The sequence below is a fragment of the Triturus cristatus genome, chromosome 3_1 (assembly GCF_964204655.1).
Source record: "Triturus cristatus chromosome 3_1, aTriCri1.1, whole genome shotgun sequence".
In the NCBI taxonomy this organism is placed as follows: Eukaryota; Metazoa; Chordata; class Amphibia; order Caudata; family Salamandridae; genus Triturus; species Triturus cristatus.
Window position 1 is genome coordinate 225048026 of NC_140583.1, and position 24866 is coordinate 225072891.

At 46.4% G+C, this 24866-nt stretch overlaps 1 protein-coding gene across 8 annotated transcripts in view; it reads left to right on the plus strand.

The window, feature by feature from the left end:
• The window catches only part of HERC1 (HECT and RLD domain containing E3 ubiquitin protein ligase family member 1), a 1817725-nt gene that overhangs the window by 587344 nt on the left and 1205515 nt on the right, over positions 1-24866 (plus strand). For all 8 annotated transcript variants that reach the window (XM_085643727.1, XM_085643730.1, XM_085643731.1 and 5 more), the window contains 2 exons: positions 1665-1902; positions 21245-21426. In XM_085643727.1, the coding sequence (XP_085499853.1) occupies positions 1665-1902; positions 21245-21426 (420 nt within the window). The remainder of the gene's footprint in view (positions 1-1664; positions 1903-21244; positions 21427-24866) is intronic.

The window sequence follows — 24866 nt, forward strand, 5'->3', positions numbered from 1 at the left end:
TGCATCTTCAAAGATGTAATCTACCATACACATCAATTAGATTACATCTCGCTGCCATAGCAGCTTTACCTACAAAATAGACAATATTTGTCATTGTTCAAGGTGCCTGCCATTAACGCATTTATGGAAGGCCTCAAAAGAATAATTCCTCCCAGGGTACCACCCTCCATAGTGTGGATACTAAACATCGTCCTCACTAGATTAATGGGTCCTCCATTCGAACCTCTACATAAATGCGAGCTACAATTTCTTACATGGAAAGTCGCTTTCCTTGTGGCTATTACATCTCTCTGAAGTGTCCGTGAGCTACAGGCACTAACTATTCAAGAACCATTTTTGCAACTCCATTATAACAAAGTGGTTCTCAGGACAAATCCCAAATTCCTTCCTAAAGTTATTTTTCCCTTCCATCTCAACAATTTGTTGAGTTGCCAGTGTTCTTCTCGCAACCACAAACAGTAGCAGAAAGAGCTCTTCATACACTAGACGTAAAAAGAGTACTCCTTAATATATTGACAGAACAAAACCTTTTCGCAAAACAAAACAACTTTTTGTATCCTTCTCAGCACCACATAAAGGCAATCCCATATCAAAGTTTGGGATTGCAAGGTGGATTGTCAAATGTATACAAACTTGCTATCACAAAGCAAAACGTACACTGTGTATTCCCCCTAAAGCCCACTTTACCCGCAAAATAGGGGCTTCAATGGAGTTTTTAGGGAACATTCCCTTAGATGATATCTGCAAAGCAGCTATATGTTCTACACCGCACACATTCACAAAACACTATTGTGTAGATGTGCAGGCAAAGCAACAAGCTAGTGTGGGCCAGGCTGTACTCAAAACACTATTTCAAACTACTGCAACAGATATTGGTGGTCGCCGCTAAAGAGGAGTACTGCTATGCAATCTATGCACAGTGTGTGATCTGCAGCTCATATGCATTGAACGGAAAATACTACTTACCAGTATGCATCTGTTCTTGGCATGTAGAGCTGCAGATTCACACACGCCCACCCACCTCCCCGGCTACCTTTATTTGTTCCAGTATTATCTTAATTAGATACAACATACATGGACATCTATTTCTGTTTCTCACCAAACTCCATCATTTCCCTTCTTGGCGAAAAAAACAATCTGAAGATGGAGTCGATGGCCATGCGCACTATTGTCCAAAGGAGGAGTCACCAATCTTGTAACTTCCAAAGACTATTCCAATACAACAACAAAGTGAAAACATCCGGGCCCAACACCAGATGGCGATCTATGCTCAGTGTGTGAATCTGCAGCTCTACATGCCAAAAACAGATGTATACTGGTAAGTAGCATTTTTCTTTTAACACATATTTAGCGTTTGCTGTAACCTCAGGGTGGGGGCTCTGAATGCTTTCCCCTTTCGCTTTAAAGGAAAAAGGTTCAGTGATGGTGCCCTTTATTTCTACCCCTCCATGCTGTTCCTGGTACCCCTGTGCAGTGATAATTATTTTGAACACAATAAAGAGTATATTGTGAAGTTACTACATTAAAGAACTGTTATCCATTAACCTAATAAGACCTGAATGCTTGCATTTATTGTGAGATTTTGGTTTGTTTTGAATTTCTTTTAATAAATGGCAATACAAATGTTAAAACAATGTGTAAATTAAGTTTTGTGTCTATTTCAGAGGCTCAGCAACGACTCCTGTTGGTGACTGTCTTTGCCCTTAGTGTGCGCTACCAACCAGTTGATGTCTCACTTGCTATTTCAACTGGGTTGCTGAATGTCCTTTCACAGCTTTGTGGCACAGACACCATGCTTGGGCAGCCCTTGCAATTGATACCGAAAACTGGTATTTCTCAGCTCAGCACTGCTCTGAAGGTGGCCAGTACAAGATTACTTCAGATCTTAGCCATTACAACAGGGTAAGCAGTGATCAATTACATTTCCTGAAAACTGCATTTGAAATATAAGAGGTTTTTACAAATGCATGTTACATAATTCCACTATGACATTGATCAAACACAAGTAATTTCATGTCACTAGTTTTGATCCTAGAAGATTTTCTTTGTTCTAATAATACAATTTTTTTCTTTTTAAAAGCAATTCTAAAACAGTAATTAGCCACATTCTGGAGTCTCCAAAGAAAACATTTTAATTTCATTGTGTTTAGATGTAGTTGGCTTCTGAGAAGCCTTCTAAGTTCACTTTTCCAGCTTGGTGGTCTCCAACCTGAAATATTAGGTGAGCAATAGAGAGATTATTTTATGAGTCTGAAGAGCTCATGATGATAAAACTGGAGTTACATGTAAGTAACTTTCCTTCTCAGCCAAGAGATCATCACTGGAGTACTCTTTTTATAGTATCATCCTCAGAGGAGAATTGAGTATTTGTGGACCGTTATATAAAAGATGTATCATCAGGGGGAAGGTGGAGCTCTTTAAAAAGATAAACCAAACTGCTGTAAAGAGTAGGGTGGGTAAGACTGCTCTTGAGGTCATTCTTGCAACAGGTCTTCTTCATGGTTGTAATTGTCCGGTAAGTTAAAGTCCAATAAGTCAAAGAATAAGCATAAGCAGTTGAAGCGGTACTCAATGCCATCCCCCTATCATTGAAATCTCAATTCAAGTGTAGGGCGCCAATGTACCAATCTCTTTCGAACCCCAGCTGAGATGCTGATTCCACTGCTGGCCCCGAATTTCTCATACCATCGGCTGCAGTACAGCAGGTCGAGGTCATGCTGTGTATTTTGCCATTCTTCCAGCTCCCTTTGATGCACTTGTTTAGCCCTAATGAAACGCAGGTGCCTTCAGTTGGGGTTGGCTGGCCTGCCCTCAAACTTGCTTTTGGTTCTGCACATACTCTGGTGCCGACTTTCACTCCAACTTCAAGATCTACACACTTTCCTTCAGTAATTCTGGAGTTAACATCACCAGAGATTGAGAATCTGCCGACTCTGGTGGCCGTCTCCGAACCAAATCCATCTCAACCAAAGTTGTGCTATGACTCTGCTTCAGTGCATCTGGTACCTGTATGCTCTTACTCAGACAATCCACATTCTCTTTCATGTATCCTTTGTCAGAGGCTCCGTAATTTTTTTTGCCTCGGATTCTGACCAGAGTTCCCACCACCACAGTTAATGTGGGCAAGTTAACTTCCACATAATTATAACAGTGTAATATGGATTTGGAGGTAGCCAGTGGGCTTGATACTTCCCACGTACAGGGTTGATTTTTCCCCTGGAACCCCAATGATTGAGATTGCTCCATTGGCTGTAGTGATTAGACATGACACTGAAGTCCTAGACCTACAACTGCCTTCTGTTGAAGTCAAGACAAATGTCCTTTCTGAAGTTTTGCACCCTGGGCCAGTTTCATCTGAGACCTTACTTCCACTTAATGAAGTCCTGACTGATACCCTTATAGGAAATTAGGCTAAGCTTTTCTCTTTCCACCAAGGAACCGGTAAGTTGCCAGATGCTATAGACGGGTGCTTGGTGACCCAGAATTTATGCAGCATCCTACTCTTTAGGGTTTGCTTGTCCAGGGGTCTACCAGCAAAGTAAATCCTAATTCATTCCCCACAACACCTCTGGACAAGGAGTTGAAAAGGATTGATGCATTTGGCAGACAGATGTTCTTTTCAGCCAGTTTGGCATTGAGGGTGGCCACTGCTATCTGCCTGGGAAATGGCCAGCACGTTTTTGCTTTATGTTCTGGAGCGTTTTGGAGCCTCCTTTTCTCAAACCTCCTGTATAGTCAGGATGCAGCCAAGTAATCTGGGAAATCCACACCATAGAGAACAGTCTCCTCTCTTCCTGGTGGTATGCTACATAAAGTTGCTGCCATCATTGACTTCTTACCTAAGAATGTTGCTTATTGAGTTCTCCTGTAATAACTTCTTTTTTTATAATGTGGCTTTTCAGAAAGGTAATCAGCAGCTTTTGTGTGGTGGTTACTTTATTATTCCAACATATTTGTATTCGTATTTCAATTAAATCTGTTTATTTATGATTCAGAACTCCAATGAGTTCCACATAAAAATGTACAAAAGAGAAATTATTTTACTGTGTATCCTATCATAGTATTCTTGATAGCAGAATAAAACGTGATCAAAGTCATGACAATTATAATTTCACTATACAAATGGGGGTTAAAAGCAAACGTGACTCCATATAATCACACAACCCAATATATAAAGTGCATGTGCGCATATACAAAGATTTTTACGCAACCAATTTTAAATTTGTGCAAAAACTCCATTAGACTTGGTTCCTTTGAATATCCAAACATCCTCCTTTATATAGTTCAAATATTCTTAAAAACTATTTACAATGGAAATGAAATATACTGCGCAGCAAGGTCCCTTTTTGCCTATCAGATCTTAGTATTTCTGTTCACCAACATCAAAACAGTAGAGGCAGTTAAAAATATTAGACTTGAATAAAGAAAGTACAACTGTTAATTCAGTTTACCTCCATCGTTGTCAGGGACTCCAGTTAACATTTTACATGTGTAAATTGTGATTCACTCTCCTCCTCCTTCTCCCAATCAAAGCCTATTATCTAGTTTACCTTACTCTTGTATGCAAACATAAGTCCTTGTCAGGAGCCCTTCTGAGAGATGTTTCAGCAGGGGAACCCCAGTGAGTCTCAGAGGAAACGTGCTGTCCCCTCTATGTTGATATTCACCTTTTACATGGGTAATAAACGTTTGAAAGCATTTCAAGGCAGTAGGAGAATTACAACTCTTCCATTGACAAGTTATTGCTAGCTTTGCTGCTCCCAAACATTGCAACACTAAGTACCATTTTTGTATGGTGTTTTCCCTTGAATCTGCCCAGTCTTGGTTCCAGTACATCAATTCCAGGGGTAAGCCTATGACTTGCTGCACCAAATCTGGAGGGTGTCTCCATTTTCTCTGAAACCTCTCTAACATCGTTGGGGATGCCTTTGGGAACATACAATGTATCTTTGTTGGGGGGTAATGCCAGTCTTTTATAATGGAAGGATTAATCTCTCTGTTTCTAAAGCATAAAGTGCTTTTATTGATGTCTTTATACAGACTTTACTATTGCATACAGTCTCTCACTTTCCATAAGAACCTCTCCCACTTACCAATACGAGACCAGTTTATGGGTTTTTGACTATCCACCAACATTGCATGCAATTTAGAAATGACTCCTCTCATAATTATGCAAATGCCCAGTGCTTTTTCAAATGTTGGGTGCAGTTTTTGACACTGTGATGGATCACCCAATGACTTATTTGTTCCTCTTATAGCCTGGCTCCTTCATCCAAGTTATACTCTGCTTTACAATGTGAGAATTACTTTATACTTGGGCCATGGAAGAGATCCATCATCATTTTGCAGCCCTCTATCCTTCATTAGTCAAATGGACCTGTACCAGGGCATGGGAGAAATCTCAAGTAAAGTGGATGGGGAAGGAAATATGGTGAAGCCTAATTTTTTTGCTGTCTTATCCTAGATTGGTTTCTGTTACTTTTTATTGACATAAATGTCTCCATGCCAAGCTCAGTTTTAGTGACTCCGACTATATTTGTTTCTTCATGGGAGACCAGGCATCATCGTTTGTAACTTTGATCTGCACCAGTCATTGAGGTTGTTTGTTTAATGGGGTACACTAGTTTCATTTCAGATGTAGCATGACGAGGGTAATCCAGAGTTACCTTCAATCACTGCACCTTTATCTAAAATCAATTTTTAATCCAATTTAAGAGTCTATTCTGCTTCCTGAGCCCTCATAGCTGCCTTCCATACCATACAGGGAGCACACTTTGGCTTGGAATAGCTGTTCTAGATAAGTGATATTTGCATCCTGTGGTTACTCCCAAAACAGAAGATGTGTTTTTGAGTAGTTTCTAGTTTGGTAACTGATTTGGTAGTGCGAGGCTTCTAGGAAGTAAGTAAATTACTCCGTCTAATGGTAAGCCTTTCATTAGAATTATTTTTGTTTTTAGTTGCTGCACTCTGGGAGTCCCATCCTGGTAGTTTGGATTTTTCTTTTTCACCAAAAATTAGTTTTCAAGAAAAAGAAAAAGTTATGGTGGAATGTATTCATTAATAACGACTACTTGTGGTTAATCTGGATCACGTTCTAGTCTATTGTTTTTCACTACGTCACTACAGACATGGAACAACCACATGCACCTCAGCCTTGACTAATCAGATTGTCCACCCTGCCAGCTAGGCCATATCCTCCCCAAGCTGGATGACCAGCAATCCTAGGCTTTTATAACGCAGTAGTATTCCGGAAATGGCAGTTTCCTCTCTGGAGCATTTTTCATTTTCTAGATAGAATTACAAAATCATCAGTATTGCAGAAAGTGAACAAGTAATTCTTCTAGGCTGGGGAGTGATTGACTTTATGCTGGTTGAATAAAAGCAAGGGGTCCGATTCACAAAAGTAATCTGAGACATCCCTGGGTAACTTGTGTTTTAATTTTTTTTATTCACTTCTTAGTGGTTTGAGGCGATTTTGGACATTAGGTTGATCCCGTCCCATGTTCCCAGATATGACTAACTGCAAAATAATCCCTCAAATGTTTCTTTTTCCATTTTGGAAAATGACAGAACATCACTTTGTTTTTCTTTCCTAATTGCTCCCAGAGTGAGCCTGCACCTGCCTCTCTTATCATAGTAAAACACACCCCTTCTTTGTGCATCTGCTTTCATCCACGATCAAAGCCCTCTACCAGTTCATACCAACCTTTCTTTCAAAAACCCAGTATTGGGACTTCATTTTAACCCTTAGCTTTCATAGCATAAGAGCAGTGTTAGGCAGGGGAGATGTTGTTGGAGCTTTGCATTGATCAGTGTCAAACCTCATTTGAGAGAATGAAGGTAGTGAAAGACCAGCATACCTTTTATTGTTTTTAATTCTTTTTCATTGGTCCATTACATGTCAGAGTAGGTGTTTCCCAGCAATTCAAGAGTGGTGCTTTTGCAGCCCAATAACATCCAAAATGCGCACGTCTGCACCTGCAAACCCCCCCACCTCACCCCAGTGGCGGTCCCCAATCCTCCTGTAAACCTTACCCCTATACACACATCAGGCTTCCCACACTTTCTCCCACTTCCTGGGGCAACTTTTACTTTTGTAGATCACTTGTTTCGCCCTCTGGGACCAATCCAAGTCTGCTTCCCAGTCTGCTGTCTCTGGAGGGGCTGAAGCACCCCATGCCCTTGCGATTTTTCACTTAGCAACCCCGCTGCCAGCCGCAGCCAGATCTCTGTATATTTAGGCCACAACGCTTCACCAGTAATCCCCATAAGAAGCCATATTACGTCCATGGGGACCTCCAGAAATACAACCTGAGATATAATCATGTCGTTTTCACTCAGGAGCTCTGTATGAATGGGCATTTCCAGTGGAAATGGAAAAACGTGCCGTCGCTTTCACTCCCCAGTCCTGCACACCGGAGACTCTGCTCTGACTATTTTATGCTGTAATGTGTGCGAGTAATGGAACCTATTTAGTATTTTAAATTGGACCAATCTAAATCGAGGATGAATGGCAATGTCTCGCGGGCTTTGAAGGGCCTCTGCCTAATCCTCATCCTCAAGGTCACCCTCCCACACCACCTCCAACGGACCCAGCTGGTCGGATGAGTTGTTAACAGGTTTTTGATAAATCACCAACACCCCTTTGTCAGATAAGGCGTCAGTGAGTATCCGGTCCCCCAGAGGGTACCTCTTCCCCCTCTTGTATGTGGCATCTGAAGGCGTGCCCCAGCTGTATATATAAAAACATTTGTATTCTGCTAGAGCTCACTCCTGGCAAAGGTCTTCAAACCGGATGATGTTTTATGGACAGGCCTCGGTTTCCGTGAAAATGCTTCTAAGGCTTCTTGTATTCCGGACCTTGTGCTTCCTCGTTCGTATGTCAGATGGCACATTAAGTCCTTGTTATAAAACCTGACAGTTCAGTGGGGCAGGCACTATGGTTCTCTCTCCGACCCTGTCCAGATCTTCCAAAAGATTGCTCTTGTCCTCATGTGGCAGATGACTATTGGCAGGCTATTGTTCCCTCCTCACCCAGATGTCACTTTTCTAACATGCATCTTTAATGAGTTGGAGAAACCATTTCAGGATATTAAGACAACAGCCTCTGGTCTCTAACAAACAGCTATCCGATCGACATGACCTTGAAAAAAAACCTCTTACCATGTATAAAGGGAAGGCTAGTACAACTCCTAAACAGAAAACACAACTGCTGTGTGGCACTACAATTAGCAGAAAGGCTGTGATAGAGTGGGTGGGGCTTATGGCTCCTCTGTGAGGATGCTCTAAAACTGTGGAGCTGACAGAACACCTATAAGATATTTCTGATGGCCAACTACTTAGCAGGATCCCTGAATACCAGGGACATCGGCTGTCAAACCTCAAGTGGTGTCTCCATTCCGAGGTGGCACAGGCCATCTTATATGTTCTCCACTGTAGTTAATGTGGTGTCGAAGATTCTATGGACTATAGTGACTTCCAAACAAGTTAATAGGACACTCCCTCTGCAATGGGACATGGGTCGTCTGTACCCGTTCCAACCACTACCTCTCCTGCCTTGAAGTCTGAAGAAAGTCAGGACGGACCGGGCCCTAGTCATCTTAATAAACCCGGATAGTGCCAAGCAAGTGTGGTATTTAGAGTGCTTGAGCAATGATTTGGCTACTCCTACAGGATGACTTTCTGTCTCAGCAACAGGGGGAGGGCCCTGCATCCGAATCACTGCAACCTACACCTCCAAGTTTGCAGATGGAGTGGAGACAGTCCTCGATGTCTATCTATGTAAGGCTCAGAGAAGAATTTGTGATCTTATGTTGGGGAACGTCCTCTCTCCCCTGTGCAGGGCATGTCATCTGATGTATTGTTGAATTTTTTTTGTTGCATTCTCAGCACAGACTTAGATGGGCAAAGTTTAGTGTTACTTGTAGGCCTATTTTAGCATTTTATGCTTGCCTGGTCAACCCTCTCTCTTTAATTACCAGTTGTGCTGAATGCTCTGAAGGGACACAGAGGCTGTTCCCTCCAAAACCATTTGTCATACCTCAGTGGGAGCTATGTCTGAAATAAACACGTTAGTTATAGATTCATTACCTTATAATTACCCCAAGGTGTCAGACTGGATCCGTAAAGTTTTTTCGTCAGCAGTACCTCTGCGCGTCGGAAGGTGGCGTCGGTCGGCTCCGCGTCAGTCGTCGTGGTCGCTGGGATGACGACGCGGCAGCTGCTTAGACGCCGCCCTCACACGCAGACGTCAGTTCTTTCTTTTTCTGCGCCAGTCAGCGCAGGTACGGGAAGAGCGGTACCTCAGTCATTTTAGGACTACGTTTTTGTCGACTTCTTGTTTCGAGTTTCCGACTCAGAACGGGTGCACGAGGGATGCCCGGTTTCAAGGCGTGCGGTTCCTGTAATTGACTGATGTCGGTGACGGATCTGCACCGTGTGTGCCTCTTTTGCCTGGAGCGCAACAACGACCCCAAGTCGTGCTCCGACTGTCGGTCGATGGCGCCGAAGGCTTTGTGGGAGCGGTCCCGAGATCTGTTTGAACGCCGACAGTTGGCTCCACGCCGCTCGATATCCCGGTCGAGAGGGAGGTCAAGGGACCAGTCGCGGAGCCACCACCACCAGTCCGGTTCAAAATCATCGGTCTTCGCACTCTGGGTCGGGTAAGACCAAGCATAAGCAGAAGTCGAAGAAGCATCGTCGCTCTTCGACTTCTCTTCGGTTGGCGGATCCGACGAGGCACGCGGGTGGAACCATTCCCACGGCTCCATGTACGGAGCCCGAAGGATCGACCCCGGGCTTCCCTCCCTTTTCTGGACCCGGAGCGACCCCAGCCCAGCTTTGTATGTTCTACAAGGCTGGACCACCTTGGCAAGAAAATGTTCTCTTCCGCCAGCTTAGGAGTGAGATCCGTAAACACTGCATGTCTCTTGGGCCGTTATTCGCACTCAGTGTGGGATACGGTGGAGCAAGTGCTGCCTCAGTGTCCGGAGGAGGCCCGGGCAGTGCTCTCTCAGGCTGTTGCCGCCGGGAGAGATGTAGCAAAGTTTACAATCAGTTGTGGGCTGGACACCGCCGACTCTCTAGGCAGGACCATTTCAACGTCGGTAGCGCTTCTTCGCTACATCTGGCTGAAGTCCACTGGCTTTTCAGGGGATGTCCAGAATACATTAATGGACATGCCCTTTGATGGCGACAAAGCAGACAATGCCCTAGAGTGCTTTAAGGACTCACGGGCTACGGCCAAGTCCTTGCGCCTCTTCACCCTTCCGACGCAGTCTGCTTTTCGCCCCCTTTCGTGGCTACTGAAGGGGTGCCCCGCTACATCCCACCCAGAGCCACAGGCCGCAGCAAGCTACCAACAACCGGCGTGGTTCCAGGGGCCAGCGGGCGGGCAGTCAACTAACCCCTCCTCTGCTGCAGCCTCCAAACCCCCCTAGTCCGAGCTTTCAGGCCCATCAAACGCCAGTGGGCAGCAGGATTCCCCATCACCTCCCCCACTGGCGCACCATCCCGTCGGACAGGCGGGTTTTGCAAATAGCCCAAAGTGGCTACTCCCTCCCCTTTGAGACTACCACCGCATGTCGGAGGGTCATCTGGCCCTTCTCCAGCATGAAGTTATGGCTCTCTTGGCCAAGGGAGCCGTCAAGCGCGTTTCTGTCCCAGAAGTAGGTTGTGGTTGTTACTTCCACTACTTTCTGGTTCCCAAATAGGACAAGGGCCTGCGTCCTATCTTGGACCTCAGGGACGTCAATCGCTTCTTCTGGAAGGAGAAGTTCAAGATGTTGATGCTTGCTCCGGTCTTGTCTGCCCTCGACCCGCAAGAGTGGATGGTAGCGTTGGACTTGCAGGACTCTTATTTTCACATCCAAGTCCTGCCGGCCCACCGGCGTTACCTACTGTTCACGGTAGGCCCTGAGCACTTTCAGTTTACTGTGCTCCCCTTTGGCCTTATCAGCACACCTCGGGTATTCACGAAAGTGATGGCGGTGGTCGCAGCTCACCTGCGCAGATCAGGGGTTTCAGTCTTCCCCTATCTCGACGACTGGCTTTTGAAGGCGGGCTCGCCCCAGGCCGTCGTCTCCCACCTCCAGACTACGGGCGATCTCCTGCATTTGCTGGGGTTTTCCATCAATGTGCCGAAGTAGCACCTGATTCCTTCTCAGAAGCTCCTCTTCATCGGAGCGGTTCTGGACACAACGCGTTTTTGGGTCTATCTTCCCGAACAGCGAGTCCGGGATATTCGGGCTATGATTCCGTTCTTTTAGCCTCTATCCCGGGTTTCGGTCAGAATGACCCTGAGGCTGCCTGGCCTCATGGCCTCCTTCATCCTGCTAGTCGATCATGCCAGGTGACATATGCAAGCTCTACAGTGGGACCTGAAGTTCCAGTGGGCGCAGCATCAGGGAAATCTGTCTGATTGCTTCCCGATCTCGGAGGGCCCTGCTCATCAACTGCAGTGGTGGCTCACGAACCAGGATTAATTCAACGGCAGATCCCTCTGCCTTCCCCAACCAGAGTTCACAGTGGTGACAGATGCATTACTCCTGGGATGGGGCTGCCACATAGTAGAGGCGGAGATCAGAGGCCTCTGGACTCTGGCGGAGTCTGGGCTTCACATCAACCTTCTGGAGCTCCGGGCGATTCGTCTTGCACTGAAGGTATTCCTTCCATCTGTCTGGGGAAGAGTAGTGCAGGTGTTCATGGACAACACCACTGCCATGTGGTACTGCAACAAACAGGGCGGGATGGGGTCATGGACCCTATATCGGGAGGCCCTCCACCTCTGGACATGGCTGGAACATCAGGGCATTTTCTTGGTGGTTCAACACCTAGCAGGTTCTCTGATTGCCAGGGCAGACGAACTCAGCAGCAGGTGCATGATGGATCACAAATGGCGTTTTCACTCGGAGGTGGTGCGAGGTCTCTTTCAACAGTGGGGAGAGCCTTGGTTAGATCTATTTGCCACCTAAGAGAGCGCACAATGTCAGCAATTCTGCGTGTTGGAATTTCCAAGGCAGAGCTCGCTCGGCAACGCTTTTCGTCGCAAGTGGAGTTGCGGTCTGTTGTACGCCTCTCCGCCTATACCACTTCTGCCCAGAGTGCTGAAGAAGATCAGGCGTGACCGGGCGCAAGTCATTCTTGTGGCTCCAGATTGGGCACGAAGAGTCTGGTATCCCGAGCTGCTCTCTCACAATGAGGAGCTACAGAGGGAAAAATGATTAGGTTGCCCTCCACTCAAAGCAACAACAAAACACCATCAAACCTGATCATCAGGTTTGATGGTATTTTGTTGATCCTGAGCTGCTCAACATGGCCATCGATCCTCCGATCAGACTGCCTCTTCCGGAGGATCTTCTCTCGCAGCAGCAGAGGACGGTCCTCCACCCAAACCTGTCCAGTCTCCACCTCCATGCGTGGAGATTGAGCAGCGGCAGTTGACTTCTTTCGATTTGCCTCCCGAAGTCTGTGACGTAATCTTGGCAGCCAGGCGTCCCGCCACAAAGACGGTATACGCCTGCAGGTGGTACAAATTTGTGGCATGGTGCACAGCAAAGGCTGTGGATCCCCTTTCTGCCCCTCTTTCTGAAGTACTCTTGTTTCTTCTCTCTTTAGCCCAGCAGGGCTCTGTTCTGGGCACTATCAAGTGCTATCTTTCAGCCATCTCTGCATTCCTTCAGTTGCCAGATCAACCTTCTCTTTTCAAGTCCCCGTTAGTTAACCGTTTCCTAAAAGGCTTAACGCATCTTTTCCTTCCAATCCCCTTCTTTATGCCTCAGTGGGCCTTGAATCTTGTGTTAACATATTTAATGTGTGCTCCCTTTGAGCCGCTACGTAACTGTCCTTTACATCTTTTGACCCTTACAACTGCTTTCCTGGTAGCCATCACTTCTGCTAGAAGGGTGAGGGAGCTCCAGGGTCTTTCTTCAAAACCTCCTTTCCTGTCTGTTCATCCGGACAAGGTGGTTCTCCGGACCCGTCCTTCCTTCCTTCCTTCCTACGTAAGGCGGTCACTGCCTTCCACATCGGGCAGACCATTACTTTGCCCACCTTCTTTCCACCTCTGCATCCTTCAAAGGAGGAAGAGAGGCTGCACCGTCTGCACCCAAAACGTGCTCTCTCCTTTTATCTGGATCGCACAAAACAATTCCGGGTGGATGATCTACTTTTTGTTAGTTACTTGGTGCAAATAAGGGTCAGTCGCACACAAACACACCATTTCTCCATGGGTCATGTTGTGTATTAAGGCTTGTTACTCTCTGGCTAAAAAGGAGCCTCCAGTCGAGCTACGCGCTCACTCGACCAGGGCGACGGCAGCCACTACTGCCTTGGGAAGGGGAGTGCCTCTGAATGGCATCTGTCAGGCAGTCACGTGGGCATCGCTGCACACGTTCACCTAACACTATTGCCTGGACAGCCAAGTCCGGAGAGACGGCTTCTTTGGCCGTTCTGTTCTCCAGGATTTTCTGGTGTGATGTTGGTTCCCAGACCCACCACTGGGGTTGGTATTGTTGGGTTATCTATTCTAAGGTAAGGAATCTATAACTAACGTGTTTCTTTCAGATGCACAAGTTACTTACCTTCGGTAATGATATATCTGTAAGAAGCAATTGTTAGTTATAGATTCCTTACCGCCCCACCCATCCTCCCCGTTCTGCGAACTGATTTCTAGGGTTAAGGACATACTTTCAGGGCCCAGGGTTTGTGCACCAATGGTCAGTGTCTTGCATGACACTGCGTTTCTGGCGCGGAAAGTTGTGTACAGAACTGACGTAAGCGCTCGAGGGCGGCGTCTAAGTAGCTGCTGCGATGTCAACCCGGCGAACACGACTCCGACGACTGACGCGGAGCCAACCGATGCCACCTTCCGACATGCAGCGGTACTGCTGACGAAAATACTTTCCGGATCCAGTCTGACGCCTGGGGGTAATTCTAAGGTACGGAATCTATAACTAACTAATGCTTCTTACAGATATATCGTTACCGAAGTTAAGTAACTTGTGCATCTAGTCTGGAAGTTCCTTATTTACATGCCATTTCAGCCTGTGCACAGTCGCTCTCTACAGCTTCTAACGATCAAAACAGTCTTTCTTATCGCCATCAGTACTGTACAGTGTCCCAGGCCGTGCATCAAAGGCCGTGCACAGCGGGGATGAGGGTCACTCATAGGGGGTTGGGCCTGGCCCTGCGCCAAGTCCCATGCCGCAAACTGCTGTGGACATTTTACTTCACGTTAAAACCCTAGAAATTCACTGAAAACAGCAAAGGTATAGTGACTTTTACAGTTAGGAGAAAATGAAAATTAAATTACAATTTTAAATGAACAAAACTACAGAAATTCACCAGTTATAGTTATCTCAAGTAATTATTGTTCATGCCCTAAAGTAACTATAACTCGCGCCCTTGCCGTGCACTGCTAATTACCTCACATATCACATCAGTTATGATTTGTTCTATGACATCTTTGATGTTTTTTTAAACCATGTATTTTATTGGTTTTCGACTGTCAATCACATATACATTTACTAGTCCATCCATTAGGTCTATTGCATATAGGCTGAGAATAGTATCGTATCCAATGTAGAATACATTGATTGATAAATGCATATTAGTAGACATCATATAACTGTAGATGCATGCTCACTTTGAATGCACATTCGAAAAAGAAAAAATACAATCACTACTAATAGGGGCAAACAAGTTCACACTCTCTTTCTAGGCATCATAGGCATCATACTCAAGAGCTCCAAGAAGAACTGCCGAGCCCTCGTGAGAACCTGGCGCAGAGACCCAACACCGGACAACATGACTGCCCTCAAGCTCGCCACCCGAAAACACCACCAACTGATCCACGCCACCAAGAAAACTGCCTTCAAGGAACGACTGGACAACAACGCCCACAACAGCAAGGAACTCTTCAACATCGTTAAAGAGCTCTCCAACCCCAACGCCGGAAACAACGACATCACCCCTTCGCAAGACCTCTGCAACTCCCTCGCCTCCGCCTCCTACTTCCACAACAAGATCGCGGACATACACAACCGCTTCAGCACTCAACCGACGAACGCCACAACCGAACCACCGCCCCCCACCACCACCCTCCGCGCCTGGACTCCGATCAGCACCGAAGACACCGTCCGCACGATGAACTCCATCCACTCCGGATCTCCGACCGACCCCTGCCCTCACCACGTCTTCAACAAGGCCGACGCTGTCATCGCACCCCACCTGCGGGACATCATCAACACCTCCTTCGACACCGCCACCTTCCCGGAGAGCTGGAAGCACGCCGAACTCAGCGCCCTACTCAAGAAGCCATCGGCCGACCCGACCGACCTCGAGAACTACCGCCCCATCTCGCTGCTCCCGTTTCCTGCAAAAGTCATCGAGAAGACCGTCAACAAGCAGCTGGCCGCCTTCCTCGAGACGAACGGATCCCTCGACCCCTCGCAGTCTGGCTTCCGGGCCAACCACAGCACCGAGACCGCCCTGATCGCAGCCACCGATGACATACGAGCGCTGCTCGACAACGGAGAAACAGCGGCCCTCATCCTCCTCGACCTCTCCGCAGCCTTCGACACTGTCTGCCACCGTACCCTAGTACAACGCCTCAGCAACGTCGGAGTCCAGGAGAAGGCTCTGGAGTGGATCATCTCCTTCCTCGCCGGAAGGACACAGAGAGTCCGTCTCCCTCCGTTCAGATCTGAAGCCACTGAAGTCATCTGCGGCGTCCCTCAAGGCTCCTCGCTCAGTCCAACCCTCTTCAACGCATACATGAGCCCCCTCGCAGACATCGCACACCAGCACAACCTCAACATCATCTCATACGCCGACGACACCCAGCTGATCCTCTCCCTCACCAACGACCCCGCCACCGCCAGAGCCAACCTTCACGAAGGGATGAAAGAGGTAGCCGAATGGATGAAGAACAGCCGCCTGAAACTGAACTCGGACAAGACAGAAGTCCTCATCCTGGGATCCTCACCCGCCGCTTGGGACGACTCCTGGTGGCCCCCCGCCCTAGGCAGCGCACCCAAACCAACAGACCTCGCACGCAACCTGGGCTCCACCGAGACCAGGAAGACGGTCACCCAGGCCCTCGTCACCAGCCGTCTGGACTACGGCAACTACCTCTACGCCGGAACCACCGCCAAACTCCAGAAGAGACTCCAGCGGATCCAGAACGCCTCAGCACGACTCATCCTGGACATCCCCCGTCGCAGCCACATCTCCGGACACCTGAGAGACCTGCACTGGCTCCCGGTCAACAAGAGAATCACCTTGCGCCTCCTCACCCGCGCACACAAAGCCCTACACAACCAAGGCCCAGGATACCTCAACAGCCGCCTCAACTTCTACGCTCCCAAACGCCAGCTTCGATCGACCAGCCACGCCCTCGCCGCCGTCCCCCGCATCCGAAGAGCCACCACAGGGGGACGGTCCTTCTCCTACCTCGCCGCCAAGACATGGAACTCCCTCCCCACCCACCTCCGCCTGACCCAGGACCACCTCGCCTTTAGGAAGCAACTCAAGACCTGGCTGTTCGAGCAGTAGCGGACCCCCCTCCCCCAGCGCCTTGAGACCCTCTGGGTGAGTAGCGCGCTATATAAATGCGATGATTGATTGATTGATTAGGTATACGCACAGAGGTGCTCAAATAGGTGAGCCTGCACCATCAAAATAGGTTTCTTGCAAAGAACTCTGCACTCCTCTCATTTTAAGGGCTATGACATCATTGATAACATCACTTCAACATCTGAAATAACATCATTGATGAAAACACTGCGCATGGCGAAAATGACTTCTGGTTTAACAATAGCATTCCCCTTGGGAATATTCTAAAGATGAAGAATCTGCAGTTAAATAGGGTATCCACCAGAAAGAGTGTTACTGAAAAAAAGTAGCTCCTTTAACTGGTTTCTTTAAAATGAGTGAAATAACAAACATGTAACATATAAAACAAAAGTCCATTTTGACTAATGATTTTCATTTTGTAAAATACGTTGTGGATAACAAGAATTACTTCACTAAAGTTTTTCTGACCCAATTCAGAAAAAGATTGGCTTTCGAAACTGCACCAGTTTAAATGTGTGTTGAATGGCTTCAGCCTCACTCACAACATTAGATTATGTAATCATTTTTTAAATATATAGGTGCTACCACTTACATTTTATATTAAAGCACTACGTAGCTGTTTTTAACCTTTGCAAGCGACACTGACATTTGTAGTGAAAAGTTCAGCATTTTGACTTTCACAACGGGGTTCAGATTTCCTTTCACACTTCTATCATGGCCTAATCTGGAGGGTGACATGTCGGTACTCCAGTTCATGTCTCCCATTTTCTCACAATATGAGTTATGACCCTTTTTGTCATGGTCACCCCCACCTTTTTCCCACTGGTAATGATGTTCTTGGCTGAATGTCCACTGGGTTCGTGGTAAACAGGCCCCAGTGCCAGTGCTCTTTCACTAAAACCTGCAACATGCTTAATTGTACCCCAATTGAAAAGAACTTTAGCACCCCTGTAAGTCCCTGGTAAACGATACCTAAGGTGCCCAGGGCTTGGGTACTAAAGAGGAGTCCTGTGAGCTGAAGCATGTATTATGCCACCCAAAGGGACCCACACAAAGACTGCATTCAGATTGCCATGGCAGGATGCACAAAAGGGGTCAAGACTTTCTGAAAACATGACATAGCACACTCCTTGTGTGGAATGCCCAGGTACACTGCATGTCTTATATGCAAGTCGGCCCTACAGCAGACCTTCGAGCCCTGAGGCAGTGTGCATTTTATTAAATGTGAGGGCAGATCTGCACAAGTAGATATGCCCCTGTGATGTTTAGTTCCAATACCAAGACATTGCAAGTGATTAAGAAGCCATCTTAAGTATATGTACTGGGCACTGGTTATTACGAGTTACCCAGCTACATGATGGCTTCACTGAAAATAATGGTATTTGGTATCAAACACCTCGTCTCAATAAATCTATACTGATGCCAATATCAGATTGCCCCCTGAAAACCTTGAAGTCCTCAAGGGTGTGGCTGACTGGTATTGTCCCGCCTTCCACAACAGACACATTTCTGACCCCCTGTAGGTGAAAGCCTGCGCTCTTAGGGTCCAGAAACCATGCCTGCTCTGCAGGATGGTGGCAACACCTCCTCCAGCAGGATGGCTAGTGATTTAGCATATCCGGGCCAAACGCTTCAAGGCCTCTGCTGCCTTTGTTATGGGAACGCCCTGGGGTACATGTGACACCAGAGTCGGCATGTTGCACTTTCAGACTAGGCACATCCCTAAGGTGGGCCAGCTGAAGTGGACAGCCAAGAAAGGGTTTCACCATTTTGAATTTGGTAAAACTAGGAACTCTGAGTCAGTAATATGCCCAATCTCCATATGATGTGGTCATATCGGTGGTGTAGTCACCCCAGGGGTAAGCCCATAGGCTACTGCCCTACACTCCCTTAAATGCCTCTAAAATTTGTATTTATGGATCCGCCTGACACCAGGAAATCAGATGCGTCTGCCTCGAAATAGAAGGACAAAGAAGATCACCGTGAGAACTGACTTAACTTGGCATCAATTCCTGGCTAGCTGCTGGAATCTCAACAATTGCAGTGACACAGCTCGTCGAACAGCTGTGCATCCCACTAAGTCTTGTGAGTACTGCCCAGTGCTTTGCCAACCACAGATTATCTCCCTTGGGTTGGAGGAGCCTCCCCCTCCATCTTCAGAACCTGACCGCACTTGCCCAGTTCTTCATTTTGCCGCCCATCGGGCCCACCGAGGAAGCGTCACACCAGGAGAAGGTCACCCTGGTTCCAAGAGATCAGCCCTGTCTCTCCAGCGAGTCCCAAGATGCTAGACCCTCCAGAAGCCTCCCTGCACCAAAACCCTAGGTACCAGAGTATTTTTCACAATTAAGGCTTGTTGAGTGTCCAGCACGTACACCACCACCGCCAAAGGTGACCAGCCGTCGAGGGACTTCAGGACTGACAAGGCCTATACCGATAGTGGTATTGCTGTCTTGTTTTCTTTCCCTCTCCAGGTCCATCCAAGAACTGTGATAGCCTCTAATGCAAGTGCCAGCGGGACCAGTACCCCTGCACCCGAGCCCCCAGTCTGGGTTCATGGAAACCAAATGAGTCATCTTGCTCCAGAGACCCTCATGAGCAGAGCCCCTCTTTGGGTTCTGCCGGACTTGTCACCAAGTCCCCCTTTGCAGCATTTATTGTTTTGATAGGTCCCTTTAAACTTTAACTGCGCTTGATGCTACTATTGTAACCACACCTCTGCACCCGGACACACCAGGTTAGGTAAACCCGAACTGCTGGTGGTACTGTGGACATTGATCCCGAAACACCTTAACTCCTAAAGGGCACCTTCTACAACCACTTGAAAGTATATGTTTGTAGTATATGTTTTCCCCCAAATAGGATAACATTACTGCATTTGATGCTCATGCCTCAAGTCTGACAGCTCTGCTATTTTTAGTTTTTTCTCTGTAAGAACAATAACTCCTAAAGTACTTACCTGAAGATCTTGGTGTCTATATCTATATAAAAATCTGTTATTTTTCTTAATTGGTGTCAGATTTCGTTTTGAGTGCGTTTTCAGTCAAGGTTCTTCATAAACATCAGACTGGGCCGCTGTAAAGGATTTCTGTAGTGGTTTAGGGCTCCATTTTCGGTTTTTCTCTGCTATTCCTTTGACTGAAGTGGAAACTCCATTTTGAATTGAAGGGATGATGCTCTGAGTGTCGTTCATGTGGAACCCTCGATATTATCTTGGTCGTGTAACTTTCACTGGAGACAATTGTTCTCCAAAGATTGAGTTGTTTGAGGACACTTAATCACAACTCTACTCCCAGTGGGTGTCTGGAGTACCAGAGACCCCACTGTTTTCTGTATTTGAGTAAGTCTCCTTGACTTCTCTAATAACGGAGCAGCCGGTGTTTTGCGAGAATTCTGCTGATGCATTCTGTAATGTGTCCACGGTCTATCTTTTTGGTGCTGGAGTGGTTTACCTGCACCAAAACCATTCCACACCAAGAATCATTCCTGGTTATAGTCTCTTGGTAAATCCAGACTGTCGTTTCGACCAGGAAAATGTGTTACTACAATTTGGGGGAAAACATAAACGGCATATTCCCCTTAACCTGCCTCTACATAATTCATTCGTATATGACTCCTGAATCCAGTACCAACGCATGAGAGTGGAAAACTATAACCTAACAGTGTAGGTTTTTACTGGTGCATTGTGGGGATTATTCGTTGCACAGGAACTTAAATATGCCACATCTTGGGATGGTTGCATGGATAGAAGCTTGCAGGCCTCCATGCATGTAATCTGCAGGGGGAACTAATATTCTGAGATAGTACTGAAATAAAGCAATTGTTCCAAATTTGTTTGGTACCACATTCATCATACTTCTAGAAACGTAGGGAGCAGTGAGTGATGGATGTTAGTGAATTGGATGAGTACAAATGTAGTGCAGTCCCTTACAGTACCACGGTAGATATTTTCAAGATTTTGGTTTGTAGTTTAAATAAAAATTCCTTACCTATTATCCCAAAGAGAGATTTTGCAAGATAGAGAGGAGCTTTACCCCTAGCTGCCAACTGTTCCTCCATAGGAGGCAAGTAATTTCAGTTAGTTTCAGTTTATAACAGAACTTAAGAGGAATTGCAGGATACAGGGTCCTGCAGTTCTGTGTTGACGTTGCTCGTAGGTCGCAATTGGTAAAAAGATTGTTGAAATTCCTGGACCTAACAAATGGAGCAAATGACTTCATTGCTCTAGCGCTGATCTTAGAAACGCATGCTAGTGTGTTAGTGGGACTAGAGGGTTGTTTCTGGACAGATGCAGAGCTGTGCGATGGCCAATATGTGAGGCATAAGACACAGAAAAATCAGAATGTGTGTCTAATAATAGGAATATTTTACAGCTCTCAGTATATTAAACGGACCACAGCTTGAATACTCATTGGAAGATGTTACTGCTGATATGTAAATACTTACATTTGTTGAGCCTTAAAATAAGTATGGTTTTGTGAAGGAGTGCTTGATTGATGTTTAATAGATTGTAACTGTATATTTCATAGGCGTTATTTAAGGCTGTTTAACAGGACACTATTTTAACAGGACACTATATTATATGCAAAGGCTGTTGCCAATAGTTATTCATAAAAAATACAGTTTTCCAGATTCATTGTAGCATTTATTTTTTGACTTTTTCCATCAGGACATATGCTGATAAATTAAATACGAAAGTGGTGCAGTCCTTGCTTGACCTACTTTGCAGCCAGTTGAAGAATCTCTTGTCACAAGCCAGTGGAATGGTATTAGTTTCCTTTGGAAATGAGAAGTGTGAAGAAGAAAAAAATGGGGACATGAATGGTGATAATGAAAAGAAAGACTTTAGAGGTAATGTTTCAGCTCTTTTCATAATTTGGAAATACTTGTTGTTCAACAGTGACGTTCATGGTCAGTAAATGTGTATTATATTATGAAAATAAAATTCAGCATTTCAGCATATAATATGTGGTCCACAACCCAACAAACACCACTATTTCACGACTGAAAGTATGAAAAATGTTTTACTGTTTTCTTGTAAGCTTTAAAGAGCAGCCCCTGTTGATAAGCAGCCATTTGTGAATGGTTTGTTACACTGGCCTGTAAATATAAAACATGATCAGTTATCTGCATATTGCATGCAGGAGTGTAAGGAGAGTAAATCTAGCATTGGCAGACCAGTAGGTCTTTCTTTTTAACTGTATATGTTATGTTATAAAAAACTTGTAGAGCGCACGGACACCGGGGGGTTTCAAGGCGCTAAGCTTGCATAGAGTTGACAGCGAGAGGGCTTAAGCATAAGCTTGCATGAACAACCAAGTTTTAAGAGCTTTCCTGAAGCTCAGAAGATTGTCACAGCTCCTGATTGATAGAGGTATGGTGTTCCAGAGTTTTGGGGCGAGGTAGGAAAACCTACGCCCACGTTGTCGCTGGAGCTTGAAACGGGGGAGTGTGAGGAGGTGAAGATGAGCAGAGCGCAAGTTGCGACGGGGTTCGTGTTTGGAAATCATGTCGTTGATAAATTTGGGACTCCTGCAGTGTAGAGCTTTAAATATCACACAGCCAGTCTTGAATAAAGTGTGTTGGGCTATAGGGAGCCAATGAAGATCGAAAATACAGGATCTTGCAGAGTGCCAATTAGGTTTTTTGAGAATTAATCTAGCAGCCTGGTTCTGAACCAGTTGGAGACGGTGAAGTAGGAACAGGGGAAGACCAAAGTAAATAGAATTAGAAAAGTCGAGGCGAGAAAGAACCAAGGCGATTACGACTTGTGTGAGTGCTGAGGGAGAGAGCAGGTGAGAGATCTTGCGAATTTTGCGCAGTTGAAAGAAACATGAGGAGACCACTGCCCCAACCTGACCTTTAAGAGACAAGGCGGAGTCAATGGTCACCCCCAGGCTCTTTACAGCAGATGAAGGGTTAGGAGGAGCGCCAAGTTCAGAAGGCCAAAAGTGGTGACCCCATAAGGCCTCACTCTTCCCGGGCAAGACCAGTTCCGTCTTGCCAGGGTTGAGTTTGAGATGGTTAAGATCCATCCAGCGCTGGATATGAAGCATAGTGGCTTGAAATTCGGCCACTGAATCAGCAGAGTCAAGGGTGAACACTAGCTGAAGATCATCAGCATAGTTAAAGGTAGTCACCTTTCTACTCTTTAGTGAAAGAATCAGAGGTTTAAGATATAAGTTGAAAAGGAGTGGGGATAAGGACGAGCCCTGTGGCACCCCACAGGTGGTAGAAAGTTTGGGGGCTGTGAAGGAGCCGAGACAGACTGCCTGTGTCCGATCATTGAGAAAAGACTTTATCCATTTGAAAGCGGAGCCCTGTATGCCGGCTTGTGTGACACGGTCCAATAAGATCTTATGGTCGACCGTGTCAAAAGCGGCCGAGAAATCCAATAGCACCAGGGCCTGGGGGATATTTTTGTCTAGGTTGGCTCTAAGGGTATCCAGGGCTGCGAGAATCACCGATTCTGTAGAATGGGCAGGCCGAAATCCGGCTTGATGTGGCTCTAGATATTCTGTCTGTTCAATAAAGGAGGAGAGGCTGCCTGTAACGTCGGTTTCCAAGATTTTGGCCAAAAAGGGGAGGAGAGAGATAGGACGATAGTTTGACAGCAGTGAAGGTTCGGATCCTGGTTTCTTTAGAAGGGGGATTACGATAGCGTTCTTAAAGGCTGAGGGGACCATGCCTTGTGCTAAAGATTGATTAAGGAAAGGAAGGACATGCTGAGGAAGGTTGGTTAGAGCGAGCTTCATGACTTGAGGGGGACAGCAGTCATTTGGGGACCCAGATTTAACACGGGTCATCAGGTCCGAGAATGACTGAGGGCAGATGGGTGGAAAAAAAGATAGAGTTGACAGGTCCGCTGGGCAAAGAGTCCAAGCGAGTCCTAGTCGGTATGCTGGCTTTGATGGCTGAGATTTTGTCCAAGAAGTAATTATTAAGGGAATTGCATAGCTCTTGAGTCGGAGCCTGAGTAGGACGTGTGCGCTCGGGATTGCATAGAACGTCCACGATGGTGAAAATGTCTTTTGATTTGTTCTGGGCATTAAGAATTCTGGCTGAGAAGTAGTCAGCCTTAGACTTCAGTATTACTTTTTTGTACTCTTTGCGGGCCTGTACAAAAAGCAATTTGTCTTCCATGGAGTATCTAGCCCTCCATTTCCTCTCCCTTTGGCGGAGCGCGAGTTTCAGTTCTTTTAGCTCTGCCGAAAACCATCTATGAGCATCTGAGTGACGGGCGCGGGAAAATTTGGTAAGGGGGGCGTGAATGTTGGAGGCCGAGAGTAACCAGTTGGAAATATTTCCTTCCATGATTTTAATGTCGGGGTTGGACGTGGGGGCAGTGCTAGACAGGGTGTTGATGAAGTGTGACTCGTTGAGTGCCCTCCATTTCCTAGTCGTTCCTCCTATAGTAGGGGGGGCTTTAAGCCCAGCGTTAATGGAGGCAGTGAATTTTAGCAAGTGATGATCAGACCAGATACAGGGTAAGATTGAAGGTGCTGAGATATTGAAGTTGGAAGACCAAATTTGGTCCAAGATATGCCCCTTTTCATGAGTAGGAGCTAATACATGTTGGGTCATATTAAGATTGGAAAGCAACTCAGAGAGTTCTGTAGCGTGGGGACCACCCCGGGGATCCAGATACCAATAGTTTAGGTCTCCTACTAGTAGGACGTTGGAGTAATTCGTACGAAGGTCAGCCATTAGTTCGCTGAGTAATGCAGGAAAGGTGGACATTACCTGAGGGGGGCGATAAATAAGCGCAAAAACAATGGAGCCGTAGTTGGTGTCAAGTTTAAAAACAACGTTCTCAGTTTCCGGCAAAGCAAGGGGGGGGAGTGGGGCAACCTTCAAATTTTTGTTAATGATAGCAGCAACCCCACCACCACTCTTGCCTGAAGACCTATTGGCGTGCAGGATGTAATAATCAGCCGGGAGTGCTGCCAAGATGTCAGGGGCAGAATCCTCGGTTAACCAAGTTTCGGTGACCAGGAAAATGTCCGGTTTTTGAGAAGACAATAAAAGGAAAACATCAAACTGGTGCTTAACCAGGGAACGGGTGTTGAGGTAGAATATGTGCAAAGGTAAGGATTTGGCTATAAGGGGGTCAGAGGACGCAGGGATAGAAAGAAATGAAGTGGGTGGGATAGAAGGTGTTTTGAAGATGGTGTTGTCCATTAGGATCTTCTGGGTAGACTGTTTGAGTGGAGCAGTGAAGTCAGCTAGGAGTCGAAGGTCGGGAGACAAGTATGAGATACGATTAGCATAAGGCCGAGCCCCAGGGCCCA